Source organism: Nelumbo nucifera, chromosome 5 (assembly GCF_055504915.1).
Source record: "Nelumbo nucifera cultivar China Antique chromosome 5, China Antique-T2T, whole genome shotgun sequence".
NCBI classification, from domain to species: domain Eukaryota; kingdom Viridiplantae; phylum Streptophyta; class Magnoliopsida; order Proteales; family Nelumbonaceae; genus Nelumbo; species Nelumbo nucifera.
Window position 1 is genome coordinate 12885379 of NC_142653.1, and position 17646 is coordinate 12903024.

The 17646-nt window shown below is 35.6% G+C and overlaps 2 protein-coding genes across 2 annotated transcripts; one reads left to right on the forward strand and one right to left on the reverse strand.

The window, feature by feature from the left end:
• The first annotated feature begins 45 nt into the window (after positions 1 to 45).
• LOC104605427 (Peroxidase superfamily protein) lies at positions 46 to 2129 on the forward strand. Its single transcript, XM_010270202.3, has 4 exons — positions 46 to 388; positions 609 to 800; positions 1121 to 1286; positions 1515 to 2129. Exons 1-4 carry the CDS (start codon positions 161 to 163, stop codon positions 1919 to 1921), a joined length of 993 nt encoding a protein of 330 aa, XP_010268504.1. The 5' UTR covers positions 46 to 160; the 3' UTR covers positions 1922 to 2129.
• On the reverse strand, positions 2001 to 3922 carry LOC104605423 (peroxidase 10-like). The gene is made up of 4 exons (XM_010270189.2): positions 3647 to 3922; positions 3304 to 3495; positions 2993 to 3158; positions 2001 to 2662 (listed from the first exon to the last, which is right to left on the reverse strand). The coding sequence occupies exons 1-4, from the start codon at positions 3860 to 3862 to the stop codon at positions 2253 to 2255; spliced, it is 984 nt and encodes a 327-aa protein (XP_010268491.2). The 5' UTR covers positions 3863 to 3922; the 3' UTR covers positions 2001 to 2252.
• Between the last annotated feature and the right edge of the window lie 13724 nt (positions 3923 to 17646).

The following is a 17646-nucleotide window of genomic DNA, read 5'->3' on the forward strand; positions in this document are numbered from 1 at the left end:
GTTTTGGCTTTCTCTAGCTAGTGGCGTCGCCACTATCTATGCCTAAGCCTACGAAGCCCACTAGCAAGTTAGCATATAAATCACCCACCGCATCCCCAGTAGTGCCCAACACTTAGCATCAATCGTATTCGAACAAACTTTATCACATTCTACACACACCATGAATCACAAATCCTCATCCTCAGTTCTTCTAACCATACCTTTTCTCTTCTTCCTATTTTTGTCGTTGAATCCAGTCGGACATTGCGAACTTGATTATTACATCTACAATAACAAATGCCCCGATTTGTTCAGGATCGTGAAATATGGTGTTTGGGCTGCTGTGCAGAATGAAACCAGGATAGCGGCCTCTCTCCTTCGATTGCACTTCCATGATTGTTTGGTCAATGTAACTTATCTTCTCTTGACACCTTGACATTACTCACATCCTATGTAGTAATTAGTTTAGCTCTACTATAAAACTGTAAAGTATTATTTGGGTTTAGATGATCACAGATTAATGGCCTGATAGTTGGAGAGTGAAGTAGTTGATGATGTTCATATATATGAAGTGTGATAAATCTCTTACAGTAGGTTTACTTTCTTTTTCCTGCTGGGTTCATCAACAGGGATGCGATGGTTCTGTGCTTTTGGATGCCACCGCAAAGTTCACTAGTGAAAAGAATGCACTTCCAAATCGTAATTCCGCGAGAGGGTTCGAGGTCATTGAAAAGATAAAGGCAGACGTGGAAGCAGCCTGTCCATCGATTGTCTCCTGCGCTGATATATTGGCTATTGCAGCGAGAGATGCCGTCGTCGTCGTAAGAAACTCTTCCTTCTTATAGTTGCGAACTGAACTTGGTCGATGATCGACTTAATGTTTACTTCTTTCCTTTTTTCTATCGTTTTTAGTAAGTACTAAAGAAGAAAGTGAAAAGCCCACTGAACTGAATCAAATGTTAAACAACTAGTCACGAATTCACCACATTCAAGTAGCACTTCAATGGATAATCAGTTGCACATGGCGCTAGCTGTGCGAGTGCAACCTAGAGTAGAAGAGTAGCGCAATCTGATTTTCTTGGTGGAACTTTCCAGCTATGTTTTAACGTTTTTTTTTTCTTCTTTCTTGCCTTTGATATAGGCCGGAGGACCTTTTTGGCTTGTGCCATTAGGTAGGCGAGATGGCACAACTGCAAGTGAAGAGACAGCGAATCAACAGCTACCATCACCTTTTGAGTCTTTAAACAATATTACAGCCAAATTCACCTCCAAGGGTCTTGAGCTGAAGGATGTTGTGGTGCTCTCAGGTTCTTATCCCTTCTCCCACTGAATCTACTCTTCCATCTTTTAATAATTCTTCAGTTGCTTTTCATGTATGGTCTGTCATTTTACTAACTCTATCTTCATACTTCAGTTGGTAAAATTGACACTGAATAATAAAACTCGGAAAAGAGTCAGTAGGCAGGATTTCTGAGTGATCAGAATCCATTGTTTAATGCGAACTTGGTAAAGCTGAGGATTATTGTCCACTACAGGTGCACATACCATAGGCTACGCTCAGTGCTTCACGTTTAAGCGGAGACTATTTGACTTCAATGGTTCTGGAAAGCCCGACAAGTCGCTTGATTCGACGCTCCTCCAAAATCTGCAAAGTACCTGCCCAAAGGGTGGATCAGACAGCAATCTGGCGCCCTTGGACTCGGCCAGTGCATCCAAGTTTGATAACGGATATTACAGCAACCTGGCAAAGAGTTCCGGACTTCTGGAGTCGGACCAAGCCCTTATGAATGACCCTACGACTGCCTCCATTGTTAATTCCTATACCCAGTATCCTTATCTGTTCTACAAAGACTTTGCAGAGTCAATGGTGAAGATGGGCAATCTCGGTGTGCTCACAGGAAACAAGGGACAGATAAGGAAGAAATGTGGATCTGTGAATTGAAATGAATACTACTCTGTAACAGTATATTAGTCCACTAAGCATACCAAGTATGCATGTTTGAACAATCTGAACAGAGTTCTATGTAAGCTTCTAATCAATCTCTTCATCAATAAATATAATGAACTGTAGGTTTCAAATGTTCCCAAGCAGGAGATCTATGAACTCATCGATCTCATTCAATACACAGCCAACGCTATTATTATATTCATGCATTCATGGATTCACTTAACATGTTACGTGTACAAATTACATCTTCATTAATTACCAGTTACAGTCTCTAACACTTCAAACAAATTAACCTTAAGCTTAGTTAGGTATGTGACCATCCATTTTAGTTTACAACCCTGCAATTCTTCCTTATTTCTCCTTCCTTGCCAGTAAGAACCCTTATCTTGCTCATCTTCACCATGGATGCTCCGAAGTCAGTGAAGAACAGATATGGGGACTTGCTGTAGTTATTCACCATGGATGCAGTGTCTGAGTCACCCATCAGAGCTTGGTCTGATTGGAGAAGTCCGGAATTGTTCAAGAGGTTCTTAAAATACCCGTTGTCGAATTTGTTTGTTGTGACACGGTCCAAAGGAGCCAAATTGCTGTCTGAGCTAGCTTGGTTTGGGCATAAACTCTGCAGACCCTGAAGAAATGATGACTCTAGTGTTGGATCGGCTTTGCCTGAGCTGTTGTAGTCGAAGAGCCTTTGCTTAAACGTGAAGCACTGTGCGAACCCTATAGTGTGTCCACCTGTGAAGAGCCAATATAATTATATATCAATGCTTTGACAGCTTATGCATGCGTAGTAGATTAATTTAGTAGAACTTAATTTACTGAAGCTACATGGGTGATGGATCAAAACTTGGACAAGGGAGGAAGAAATGACTCCCTTGGGTAAGTCTGGTCTGGCTTGACTGGCGCAAAACTGAAAGGTTTGGCCATGGCCAAACCGTATATTTTGGCTAGACCGGTCGGCTCATAACCTTTGTTCTATATATACCTCCAATATTCTAATTGATACGCATTGAAATTTGAATCAAGCTAATAGAAACGTAGATGCTGTAGGATGTAACAAATGACCTGAGAGCACAACAACATCCTTCAGTTCTAGACCCTTTGACGTAAATTTGGCGGTGATATTCTCTAAGGGCTCCAGAGGGGATGGTATCTGCTCATTAGCCGCACTCTGGCTTGCCGTCGTGCTGTCTCGCCGGCCTAACGGTAGCGACCAATAAGGTCCTCCAGTCTGAGAAAGGGAATCATTCAAAGAAAATTTATTAGCGTAAACAGAGATCAACTGAAATACTTTGTAGTCGTGGTCATTGCATGCAGATCACATCACGCTTAATATCTTCGTAAATGATTAATGAACAGGGAGCAGTGTTGGTTACGAGATAGACAGCTTCTCTTGCTGCAAGTGCCAATATATCAGCACAGGAGACGATTGATGGGCAGGCCTTCTCTACATTAGCCTTTATGGCGTCGAGGACCTCGAAACCTCTAGCTGAGTTCTGATTTGGCGCTGCGCTCTTCTCCCCTTTCATGGTGCTGGTGTCGTCGAGTAGAATAGACCCATCACATCCCTACATTAATTCCAAAATCCAAATGGGCAAGCAACGAAAGATGGGATGATCAGTGCCAAATGAAAACATTCAGAGGGCGTAAGACGTTGAATGCAATTGAGAAGGAGAGGAGACAGATGAGGAAATTGTTAGAAGCTGAGAAGTAGTTTACATTGACGATACAATCATGGAAGTGCAATCGCAGGAGAGAAGCTGCCACTCTAGTTTCATTCTTAATAGCTGACCACACGCCATATCTAACGATATTTGTCAGGTTTGGGCAAATGTCATCGTAAAATTTGTAATCAAGTTGGCAGAAGACAAGGGGATTGACGAGTAAGATCACAAAGAAGGGAAAGAGAGAGTGAACGTAGGGTTTGGGATTCATAGCTCCAAATATATGACAAATATTTTGATGCTGTAACCAGTACTGGTGTGACAAATAAGGAGAGGAACTAGGCCTATTTATACAGAGAGCCCCCAGAAGGATTGTATAGCTTTTCACTTGGCGTTTACAGAGTGGCATTGCCACTATTAATGTCCAAATCACTGAAGTTTGGTGCAAATCCACCTCCTTCCTTAATGGGAGAAAGAAAGGAGGGTTGAGAATTGTGCATCGATTAGGCGACGAGGCTTAAAAATTTTGGGCCCGTCCCATCAACCCGCCCATGTCTATTGGTCTATCCCTTTGAATTGAACGGACCACAATCCAAATCCAATGTCACATGGTCCGATGTCCGATCCCCATTTAGGTTTGGATACATTACCAAGCCAACCCTAGTTGTCCGGCCAACCTATGGCCGCCCCTTGTCGGATGAGTAGTTAGTTGATGCCTGTCCAGAAAAACAAGAAAAAGGAATAGATTAATAGTATACTACTACTACTACTACTAGAGTAATCTCAACTACTTAAGCTTGACTAAACTTTCAAATGCGTTGAAAAATTGGTCTTCAAAGTGTGACATGAGGCAGTGCCTGAGCGATAACTTTTGGACCTGGATAGCTTTTAGGAAAGAAGTATAAAAAGGTACAGGAATTAGAGGCAGATACCCTTATCAACAATTATATTAAAACCCAGAGGCACTAATGGTGTAATTGTTATTTATTCATTAGTGGACTTTAGGTGAGTCTGGTAATGGGAACTAGTAAAATGCATCTATCAGTCAAAGCCCTACATCCATTATGGGCACCTGCCATGAAGAGAGAGAGAGAGCCCAAATCTGCTACTAACAAAATGCTAGTCACACTAACAATACAGCATGATCTATAGCCGCACATGTTCATACTCCTATGCTTTGATGTTTTAATTGATGGGATTGTATGTTTGAGATGGTAATGGTGTGGCTATAGATCATGTTGGAAGCTGTATTGGTAGTGTTTTATTGGTAGCGGATCTGGATTCATTTTTTCAAATTGGGCCAATCTGGGCAAAAATTTGTCGGTCGCAAAATGGACTGGGCCAAGCATACCCTGTTAGGGGGGTCTATCAGATTCAGGTCCATTTCACATTACAACCTAAAACTTTGGACCGAACAAAAAACCAGAATTCTCCTTATTGGATCACGGTTTCACCGGGTAACTGGACACATAGCCCATCCAAAATGTAAAAACCGTCATTTGAGTAGGAACCAGAGAGGCCACTGGGTCACTTGATCACTGCTTAACCATCCGTTTTGGTCCGTTTTGGTTTCGTGAAGTTCAAATTTATATGCCCTTTTAGGTTTGTAGGCTTAATAGTATATACATAAAAATAAATTGTTTTAACAATGTAGTGTTTTAATAAATAGTCTATCCTCAATTTTTTCAATCTTATGTACATGCTAATTAAATCAATGTTTTAAAAACCGACTCAGAGGTTAAACTGTTTTTTGTCTCAGGGTCACAGATCACCAGTTCATCCAGTCAGGTCGAACAGTTCAAATCGTGCCACATCATGTATATATGTATATATATGTATGTATAAATATATATATTTTAGCAATAAATAATATATAAGTACGTTTTAGATATGTTATATGTATTGTTTTATATTTAATTTGTGTTTTTAATTTTTTTATTTATAAAAAATATTAAAATTTGCAATTTGATGTCAAAAATGTTTTTTTTTTCACGAAAATAGCAGGGCAATGGAGTGCAAACTTATAGCCTCTGAAAGTTTGCATGTATTCAGTGTGCAACCCGCAACCTATTCATCAGGTCGAACAGATCAACAGTTGAACCAGCTGGGTCGAACAGTTCTTGTGTAAATCAACTGTTTTGACCATCTTACAAGTCTTGACTAAACCAGACTTAAAATTCTAACCAGATAATGGTTTGAACAGTTCAATCAGCCAAATCAACGAGAAATTGATAACATTGAATTAAATACATGCATCATGCCATTTAAATATACATGATCGACGTTTGCCCAGGTATTTAGGCCCAAACCAACAGCCAAGGTCATCTGCGTCAGACTTGGGCTGGGCTCTGCTAGAAATTTCCTCCCATACCAACAGCCAAGGCCACAGAAATTGCCTCCCCTAGTAGCGATTTTCTGAGATGATGACCAGATATTTGTCAGTACAATTACAAAATAAACCCCCCGATTGCATTTAAACTAAAGTTGGGCTGAAAATCCCTCTGAAAAATGGGGTTGAATCAGGTTCAACCGATAGACCAAGTCCAGCAGCTTGACATAGGGCTGAATCAGTTTGAATGGTGAATGGTGACTAATGCACTCCTCCCAAACTGAGCCTAAACAATTAAAATGCTTGGAATAACAATATGTGTACTCGTGGTCACTCGGTATGCTAAGTGAGTTTTATTTGATTAAAGTTTTTATGCTTAAATATAGTCGTGTTATGTGATAGGAATCATATAACCACAACCATTTAGAATCACTTTTTAGGAAAGTAGGAAACAATCGTAATCCCATGTTTTTTTTTCAGATTTATGTGGGGATCAGGGAAAGTTTATTTTCTTGGGTAAGTGATACCCATAGGTGGATAAATAACTTTCCACCTTGCAGGAAAGTTGTCAACACTTGAATTAGACAAAAATACCCCTTATAATAATGGATTTCTATGTCTAAAATGGTTATTGTCTTGTTTGTATAAGAAATAAAAGAACATGGGTAAATGCATTTATCCAGTTAAGTCTTTCTTGAGAAACACTTACCTGGATAAGTGCATTTACTCGAGTAAGTGGCATTTGGCAATTCAGGCTCATGTTGTTTGCAGTGCCCTGGTATATATAAATACATGTCAGTACGAATAAGCCGATAGTCTAGTTTGATTTTGCTTCAAATTTGACTTAGTCTTATTTGTTCTGAAAGGTGTACAAATGCACATATATACAATATAAATACATACAAAATATAAGGTTTTGCACTCTTCATATTTGTATTTATACTCCTTCCAAACTGAGCCTGAGAAATAAAATAAAGTGGATCCTACTTTATATGAAAAAGAATGGAGGAAATAAAAGGGTTATTTATTTGGGAGTGTGGTAGGCAAGGTTCAAAATATCAATATGCCATATATGCCAGTGGAGGTGTATCGAACAGTATCGGTAGCTTTTTTTTTCAAATCTGGTTCAGAGGAACCGGTTTAAGGTCCGTCTACCCCCTCAACTAGTCAAAACCCCAATACACCCTCCATAGGGGCATATCAGAAAGCTCCCGATATGTATCAATATTTTGAACCTTGGTGGTAGGAAAAAGATTATATGCCCCCTATGCAAGAAATCAAAGCTTAAGAAGCTATGATCAAAGGTAAATAAAATAGCAACTGACTCTAGAATGTTTATAATTTCACATCTTTTTCCTTTTTTATATGAGAGAAGTTTTAGTTTCAAGGTCGTAGTGACACGTCCAAACTGAGTCCAAATCAGGCAAGTAGAATCCTTAAGCACCCTAATTAAGCATTCAATAACTTCCTTGACACTTGTTTCATAAATACCCTCAGCTTACCGTTGAAAATGATCTGAAACAATTTCTGAGACAGTTGTTTTTTATTGAGTGATTAGTGTCGATGAGGGGTGATTTGGCCCTTCAGTAGTATTGTGACACATGGCACCTTGGAATCATCACATGACATCTCTGCACTATATAGGCAATGACTTCGGAAGCACTTTGGACACATCGCACCTGACTTAACCGCCTTGATTCCACCTCGACAGGCCGACCAGCGAACGCCCCTACCCTGAAAAGGGTTAGGTCAGAATAAGAGGCAACCTACTTCCACCGAGTTGACTAAGACCCAATTGGCAACTTGCACGACATGATGGGCAACCTCCTTCATGAGTGGATTATCACCTCTAAATCCTTTGGGATCACGTCGCCTCATTGATGGAACTAACTCACACCTCGCCCACTTCGGAGGCAACTGGATAAACATCATCGCTTTACGTAGAATCCAATTTCGGGACTGAAACCACCTCCGAATCTCAGACGCGCTACATGAAGCCCACAGAACCATCGTCTATAGAAAGGTGCCCCATTGATCAAAGAAGGTACACACGGTTTTGCTCCCAAATACACTTGCATTCTTGCCTTCTAGCTTTCATAATACTTTTTACTGACTTAAGTATTGGAGTATCCACCCCTGGTAAAGCAACCCATTTACTCTGTCACTCTGATATTATTTCCTTGCAGCTCGACTAAGTGCCTCACCAACCCAGCATCCGAGCTATCCTCCAACAAGGAACATCAGATCACCCATCATCAAGTGTGTTCATAGCAATGCATACTTACTAAATCAAATCAGGTCCCATTCAAACTAAACCCTTTTATGTTGGTAGTTTTCAAATTGAAAAGATGAACTTATGCATGTCTAAAAACTAAACCCTTTTATGTTGGTAGTTTTCAAATTGAAAGAACGAGTTTATGCATGGCTAAAATTTTTCTTTTTCTGTTCTTTTTAAGTTTTGGCTCTATGAGGCTATACAACAGCAATAGCCCATCTCATCCACCAACCTTGGTGCAGGCGGAATTTGATTCCAAACTTTTTGCCACAACCAGTTACCAATAACCAACCAATTTGACACCTTACAACTTCAAAAAAATAGAGAAATAGAAAATAGGAAGAATTAATTGGAGATAGAAAGATGCAAAATAAGTAGAATTAATGTGCTATCTACTTGGAAATGGAGACAGTACAGAAAATAAGAAGAATTAATTATGGTGCGATGTAATGGTATTTATTTAATGTACCGTTTACTTGGTATGTGATTAATTGCCTCAAGTTGCTTGTCATATATTTATTTGTTTTCGGTACATGTGATGCGGCTTTGGTCCCCACAGAGGCTAACTAGCATTCACACTATGTGGAGAGCCTGTGTATCCTGGTGTTTGTGCCCACACACCTTCTTCAAAGAGACGAATGCTGACCAGCTGAACTATTGGGTCATTCGCAAGATGCATTTTATTTGAGGATTTAGGGTCTTTTTGGTTCACGGGAATAGGGGTTTGCCGGTTTGGAATGAAAATTGAAATAGTTTAATTCCAACTTTTGATTTAGTTAATTGAAATCCGATTCCCCTTTTTGGTGAAATAGCACTTTTTTGGATTGCCCACTTCATCTCTATAGATAGTCAATCCAGAAAGTCTCAATGTTTGGTAAATGTTCAGCCCAGCCCCTCCCAAACGGCATTATTTGAAAGCATTTTTTAGTGGTGCCTTTTTGCTTTGCAAGGTGGGTCCCATTGGATACCTTAAAAATAATGTTTGATGAAAATCAAAGCCCAAATATGATATCCTTCAGCCAAGAAATGGGCTTTCCATTGCAGCTACTTTTAGTGGCTTCTCCTAAGAACCTACCAAACATATATCAAAATCAGGTTTTAATTTGAGTGGGCTTAGGTTAGGGTTTTGTCAAAATTTTAATAGGCCTGGCTTGAAGACCTGACCTTGAAGTAGTGTAAAATATTAACTTGGGCCAACCTGAATTGCACCTCTAACTCGACTTAAGCTTGAACCATTCAAAATAGGACTCCAATCTCCTGCCCATAAGAATTCTGCCCATGTTTCCCCACAACACACTATCTTCATGTATTAGAAACATCTTTTCACGCATAATACTATATAAGAGGATGAGATGTTCCTCATTTGTGACTACGATGTTATATAAATAAACGTGAACAGAATTCTTGTGGGCAGGAGATCAAACCCATGCTGCGACATAGCTATGGAGAAAACTTGGTATCACAGTGTTCTCTTCCCCTTTTCATTGACACAACAGCCACCCGATGGTAGAAAATTGTGTTTCTTTGGTGATTTTAGCTTAAAATAAGAACATATCACCATTCATAGATTTTTATGCATCAGGCAATTGTGGAATTGTCAAGATTACAATCTTCAATTCTAGATGTTCATGAAAAAAAAAAATCTGTGTGGATGTTGTCATATAATTGACATTTGTGATGGTTTTGCTGCGTCTTTGTATCTAAGAAATTCCAATTAATGCATGTTTTGGAATTCTTGTTACAATATAACCATTAAATTATCATTCCTTGGGTGAGATCTGCTACAAACGAAGTGTGTACATCAGGCTACGTAACCCAATCAGGAGTAGTGATCTTATAAACATCGGTAGGGTTGGAAATATTTGATATGATACATGAACACGATTTTGACCCAAAGTTTCCAGTGTATATATATTTGGATGAAATATTGTTATAGTAGGTAAGTATGGCATTGAATGTTTTTTTATGGATTTATTTAGATAATGCATTATTAAATGTTTGTTTTATTATTTAGATCTAATTATTGTTTAATTTAAATTAATTAATTAGGTTGATTTTGTGTTAATTCAGGCTATATGTGCCATTTAATAAAGAATTAAATAGGTTAATTATATTAATTTGTGTCATGCAGGTTGTGTTGTGTTACACATGTAATAAATATATCGTGTTCAAATTTAAAAATTTAATACAATTAATTAATCATATTGTATTTGTATCAACCTATATATTCAAATATTCTTGCCCTCAACATGTAACAAGCACGAGAACACAAATTGCCACCCATAACTATTGATTATATGCCTAACCCCACTAAAAGTCTAAATGGGTATTTAAGCTTATCAATACCCACAAATTCTTCCCACATTTCAATCCACACTGAAAATTAGAGATGTCAACAGAGAGTCAGGGAGGGCTTTGTAAATTCAAGACCTTATTCGTCTCCTTAAACCTTCTAATTCATATTCACCCTAAAACCTATATCTGGTTGGATTTTAAGAATCTAAACCCTCCCCACACATGAAAATGCAAAATCTTCACGGACCTTACCCTCCTCGCATTCAAGGGTACGAGTGGATTGGGTTTAGAACCCACATCTAATTTCCTATAATTTCTTATATACTTTCCAACAATATGCGGATGTGGGAGAATTGAATTTAGCCTAATAATATACCTTACCTATACCTATACAAATTGTAGAATCCCAAAACCCATTCCCACCACAAAATCTATTCTTTAAGAAAAAGAAACGCACTATAGGAAATACCCGTGGTATGGTAAAAATCATTATCCATACGAGAATCTGCAGTCGGCCATTAGCAGGAACCAGCAATAAATTTCCAATATCAATGCCTTCTGAGCTTATTGTATTACTATCGGAGATCTGGCAATGGATGTGACTACTGGATAACTTGGTAAATACAGAGAGTAGGCTGAAACTGGAAAATGCGCCCCAATGTTACCTTCTTGTGGCATTAAAGAGAATCTTTTTTATAGATACCAATTGAACGGTGGATCATACTTATTCATCATTTTTTATATGCATGTATTTATATCATATTTTCCTTTTTCATGGAAGTCACAAAAATTAAGACACAATATTTTAATAACACCATATAATATATAATATAAGATTAATATTTATAATACATGTCTAAATATGTTATCTTCAATCTAATCAATGAATTATGGCATTCAATGAAATATAATAGAAATTTTCAAAATTTATTTATTTTTCATCTTTTAACATTCCAAGAGGTACGCCAGTGGCTAGGGGTGTCAATAGTATTTGAAAATCCAATTTCGAATTTGATATTTGATATAACCGAATCAAATTCAGATAATTTGAATATCTAATTAATTGAATTCGGATATCCTATTTTTACCGAATAATTAATCAGAATCGAATTCATATATGATCTGATTCAATTCGATAAATGTCTAAATTTGACCGATTATTTAATTTTTATATAATATATAAAATATTTTATATGATTTATATATAATAATTAAGTTATATAAATAATTTATATATTTATACACTTTATATCAATAAAATATTTATTAATTATCTAAAATAATTAATTAATCAAATTCAATTCAAATCGAATATTTGAATATTTAACCGGATTCGAATTCGGATATTAATTTTCAATATTCATCGAATATCAAATTGAATTTGGATATCGGATTTTCTAATCAGATTCGAATTCAGATATTGCCTGATCTGATTCGAATTCGATCTGTTTACACCCCGACCAGTGGCCAACCATACAACTAACATACTACAGATGTGTCGGTTTGATTCTATGCCTCCACTGTGGGATAGTGAGAGGGATGCCTTGTGACCAATTCAACCATGGGTCATTTGGTCACATAATATAGATTGATGGATAGACATACTTAGGCTGCATTTTGCATTCCTTATTTTAAGGACTTGTATCTTTTTTTTTGTGGTTAAAATGCCCCTATGAATAATGAGTTTTTAACTACAAAAGGAGATAAGTCCTTAAAATAGGAATGCCAAATGCAGCCTTATTCCATTTGCTTTCCATGGGCTACGTCATTATACGATTATGTGATTTTTTACCACCTAATCACCTATAAATTATTCACGGTTATGATTGTTCGGGTTTGGTTAATTACTAACGGGGCCCCATGCGGTATACAGGCTTTGTTAAAATAATTTGAGGCAAAAAGAGCTAAGGGTGAAAGTTGGGTGGACCTAATCCAAGCCTAACCCTATTCAACCAAAACTTTTGCATAGGTTAGGCTTGAGTTTTTGAAGCCAAAAAGTTTAGGCCTAACTAAAATGGGACTAGGTTTAGGTTGAGGCCTTGGGTACTGATCTTATGAAATCTAAGCCTACCCAACATTTTATATTATACATATCTATATATTATCAATCTATTTTACATGAAAATTGAGCTACAAAGATCAATATGCCCAAGTCTAAGCCTAACTCATGTTGAGATGGCAAAGGAGTGGGTTCAAGAAAGGTTTTGTAAATTCTAGGCTCTGCTTGCCTCCCTAAACCTCATAATCCATACCCATAGCAAAACCCATAGTGGGTTGGATTTTGAGAATCCAAACCCTCCCCGCAAATGAAAATGTAAAACCCTCCTCGACCCCACATTCAAGGATAGGGGTGATAGGGTTTAGAATCCACATCTAATTTTCTATTATTTCTTATTATATATAACTAATAAATAAGTGAAGTAACATAAATAAACAACTAAGTTTCCAAATATTTGATTAAGAAGTAAAAAAACACATAAACTATCAATTGTCCTTCACATCAAAATCAAAATATTATTAAATTCAACACCTAGTATACAAATGTTTATATGCTTTCCAACAACATGTGGGTTGGGGATCAGAGGGTCGGGTTTAGCCTAGTACCATACCATACTCGTAACGTACAGGTTGTAGAATCTCAAAACCCAACTTGCCCTAAAACCCATCCTTCAAGCAAAAACCGGCCCCATTGGGGTGGGTACCCATCGGGTAGGGTAGAAATTGCGCTTACGTTGGTAAACTCGAGCTTAACTTTGAGTTGGGCCAAGCCTAAGCTCGAGGTTTGAGACTTAGGATTGGGTTAACCCTTAATACAATCCAACCCACCCAAGTTGCATCCCAAAAAAGAGGACATTGACATTCCTAATTGTATTAGTTGTTATTTTTTATTATATTATTTTAAATTTTACTAAATTTTTATTATTTTAAATGGATTAAAGGATTTTAAATTAATAATAATTGAATGTAAAACTAATAATTTTATTACTTTTTTAATTTTATAAAAAATTGTAGTTCCATTATCAAATTATAGGATTTAATTTTGAAACTAAAATTAAGCATGTATTAATTTATATTTACTTTCTTTTTAAATAAAAAATCTTGTATTAATAAAAATTATTAAAATATTTTTATTAATTTGTATCATTTTTATATATGATTTTATATGGAAGAAACTTAATTAATAATTTGCTGCTTTAACCAATAAAAGTAAATCATTAAATAACCCAGGTTAGGCGTACACAAAGTTAACTAACTACTAGTTAATTAGTTATAACTAATTAACTTAATTTAATTAAGCTAAGTAAGTAAATTAGTTAAGGTACTCAAGTTAATTTAATTTAATTAACTTCTCTTTGAACTAAAAAAAAAAAAAATTGGACCTTCTAATGGCACCAAGAAAAATTAACCCCAAGAATTCCCAAATCTTTTGTAAAACTTTGCCAGAAAACCTTTTAAACATATCCTAACTTGTGCTCCAAAGAACAGAAGAATAAGATGACAGAATGTAACAAACAAAATGCAAATGCAGCATCAGCTATGGCGCGTCTTCCCTCAATTGGATTTACTCGGTCACCTTCTGTCAATCAACTACTGAAAGAGAGCGGGAAAGTAAAGAGATGGGAAGAGTACAACAGAGTGAAAAGACGTTATGGGAACGGAACCGATAGTATTGGAACCGGAGATTAGATAGAGTTATAACTCAATTGTACAAAGCTTTCCTATTGTATTGAGTAAAAGATAAATAGAGATAATGGACTGTAGAGTTTTAAATGTTGAAAGATTTCCTACTATATTCGGATAGAGGAGATCATGAGAGAGTTTGAAAGGTGGAAAGATTTCCTACTATGTAGGAATTGGTTTCCTATTAATCTATTATATTGGGTTGGATTCCTAAAATTATGATTTATATTATACGCTAATTACTTGGGTCCAAAGAGAAGATTGGTTGGATTCCTAAAATTATGATTTATATTATACGCTAATTACTTGGGTCCAAAGAGAAGATTATTAATTAATTAATTTAATTTAATTATTAAATAAATACCATTAATTGATTAATTACTATTAATTAAATAAATACCATAACGAATAAATATGGTATTTATTTTAACTTTTCAATAATTATTCTATAATGATTTCAAAATAACTATTTTAAGTTTCAGTAATTATTCTAAAATAATTATTTTCAGTATTTATTTTAATTTACTGTAATTATTTTAAAATAATTTTTAAGTAATTATTTTAAATTTCAGTAATTTTTGGTGATTTTCAGATTTTTTGTAAATTTTGATAATTTTTAGCAATTTTCAGAAAATATATTCAACATTCTCTATTAATAAATATGGTATTTAATTTAAAATTTATTAAAAGTTTAAAACTACTGAAAATATTAGTGAATGGAAAACATAATTACTTTCAACATAGTAAAATGTTTAATATTTTTTAATTAAACAGTTTATTGTAATTATGATAAACAAGCCTAGCTTAAGAAGTTTGTTTGGGACTAAAGTAACTAAACAAAAGTTATTTTAAAAATTATTGAAGAACAAATAACAAAAATAACACAGTAACGCAGTAAATAACAGAAAATGGGTCGGATATGAGACTGACAGAGCAAAGATCTGACCCATTTGAATAATCTCTATTGCCCACTTTGTATCTACAGTGATTGCTCGAATGGGCAATCACAGTAGATGTGTCCCAACTAACACATGTATGCTAAATGTAATAGCATACCTCTGCGGTGCAATGAACACAACCCTTCTTCCACTGCTACTGACCTACTGTGAGTCTGTGATCATGTAACAATAACAGTGGAGGTATGTTGGAGAAGAACTAAATGATTTACAGTAGGGGTGAAATGTAACAATAACTGAATGATTAACAAAGTGACTCAATTGTGGGGGAGGTTTTAACTGGTCGAGGTATGCTGGCAGTGATTTCCAACTGAACTTCATGAGAATCAAAGGACGATTGAACTACAAGAGGAGAAGATGGTGGTTTAGAAACACGATGGAGCAGAGCCCCTGTTTTGCTGCCCAGAAGAAGAAAGGCGATTCCCCTGTTTTGGCAATAAGTTTTGTTTACCTGTAGAGTACAATGGGCTGGACTTTGTAGTGCCACTAGTATACCTTTTAATCCAATTATGGTTGAACCGCAATAGGAGAGGACTATAGGTTAGAAACACAATGGGGCGGAGCCCTTGTTTCATGGCTTAGAAGGAGAAAAACGAAGAAACAATTCTTGCCTTACCTGCAGGATGGGTTCTCTTGATTGAATAGTTGGTTGAGCTGGAGAAAAAAAGATGTCGGTGTTTCACTTGGAAGAGGAAGACTGTGAGATGCATTAGGAGCCTAATTTTGGGTTGAATGAAAATCACGATTTAGAATTGTGATTGATTCTAACTCTATTAAATCACGGAGCCTAATGAAGATTTGTGAGTGGATTAATTAGAAGAAGGGTAAAAAATTAAGAGGCATAATGGCCCTGTTATCCTACCCTATCACGTCTCCTCTCACAGATTGGATTTAATTAGGGAATGCAAAATAGTGGGTTAGGCATTATGATGTGGCTTTGCGAGAGAGGGAGAAGACATTAATGACATGGCTTTACGAGGGAGCAAGAAAGGCTGAAATGAGAGGAGCTGAGAGATCTCATTAAAGTTTTTGACCGTGGTTTGGATGTTAAGCCAAGACAATTATCAGACTATTGGCATTATATGGGTCAGATGTTTAATTAAAAATCTGTATTTTTTTTCTATTTAAATTTATAACTTTCAAGCTTAATAAAAGAATAATTCTGTATTTGTTTTTTGGGAAAGATCCTTTTAAATTTTCACTTACAATAAATTAACATATAAGAAAATCTTTATAAAAAAATCCTCAACTAAACTTGTGCCCACTAGGCCATATTTTATTACTTCCAAAGTGATATTTTTAGATATCTCTAACCTTTTTTATAAAGATTTATAGCATTATATTGATTGTTATTCTTATTTAGGAGAACTTCACCAAAAAATTGAGTTGTTTTTTTTATTCATCTTTGTATGCTTTAACAAAACAAAAAATATGGTTCTTTTTTATTTTTTATAACGTTTAATCATTAATTATTCTAATTTCATACTCAAATAGTCAAATATAGTTATTTTTCTCTGATGAGCGAAATGAGCTAAGGTGTATCCAACTATATATATATATATATAGGGGTTAAGAGCCCTAAGGTAATTTTCTAGGGAGGAGTATTTGATGCCCAAGTTAATAAGAAAAGCATGTTTGATTTTACCTCTTAAAATTGGTCTGGATCTTATTTTCAGATCTAAAAATAATAGACATTGGGCCAGTTCTTAACGCGCTCAAACATGTTTTCAGAGTCAATGCATTGTCCAAAATATTGTAAGATATTTTGGAAAATGACATGCGTTACCCCTTATAACCCCAAACACAAAAAACCTAAACATCAACTTCTCTCTCTCTTCGCCTTGTCTTTCCGCCACTACCTTTGCAACTTGCAATGGCGGCTCTCCCTCCTAGTGTATTTTCTCTCTCTCTCTCTCTCTCTCTCCCCTGTCTTCCCACCACCGCAATAGCGGTGGTTCAGTGAATAATAATAATATTTTTATTAATTATTTTAATATTTTAAGCATTAATTATTTTTTATTAATTTTACTTATGTTATTTATTAATTATTAATTATTTTTATTAACTAATAATTTTTAATTATTTCATTAATTTTTAAAAAATATTTTAATTTTAATTGTTTCATTAATTAGTAATTATTAATTTATTATTTATTATTTGTATTGTTTCAATATTATTTTGAGGTTGAAAATTAATTTTTATGAGATAATGCAAATTGAATTCAACATTTTCAAATAGTATGTTTTAAGGGTAAAATAGTAAAATAAGTAAATTTCAGATGGTAAAGGATTGATCCAACACAAACAAACTTATGGACTCAGATCCTCTAAAAAGTAGAAAAGCATCTATGCCTCTTTTTCAGATTTTAGATACATTTAATATCTTTTTAACTTTTCGGATCTGAATTTTTATATTTATCAAATGCCACCTTAGTTGAATAGAACTAAAGAGGTTAAGACTGTAGCGGTGTAAATGGATCGAATTCGAATCGGATCAGGCAATATCTAAATTCGATTCGA

Bases quoted from the DNA above. Each gene is read 5' to 3' on its own strand.
- LOC104605427 (XM_010270202.3), top strand. From the start codon at position 161: ATGAATCACAAATCCTCATCCTCAGTTCTTCTAACCATACCTTTTCTC. The intron at 389-608 runs GTAACTTATCTT...GTTCATCAACAG, and splicing joins TCCATGATTGTTTGGTCAAT to GGATGCGATGGTTCTGTGCT. The intron at 1,287-1,514 runs GTTCTTATCCCT...TGTCCACTACAG, and splicing joins GGATGTTGTGGTGCTCTCAG to GTGCACATACCATAGGCTAC.
- LOC104605423 (XM_010270189.2), bottom strand. From the start codon at position 3,862: ATGAATCCCAAACCCTACGTTCACTCTCTCTTTCCCTTCTTTGTGATC. The intron at 3,159-3,303 runs GTAACCAACACT...TCCCTTTCTCAG, and splicing joins CAAGAGAAGCTGTCTATCTC to ACTGGAGGACCTTATTGGTC. The intron at 2,663-2,992 runs GTCATTTGTTAC...GGCTCTTCACAG, and splicing joins GGATGTTGTTGTGCTCTCAG to GTGGACACACTATAGGGTTC.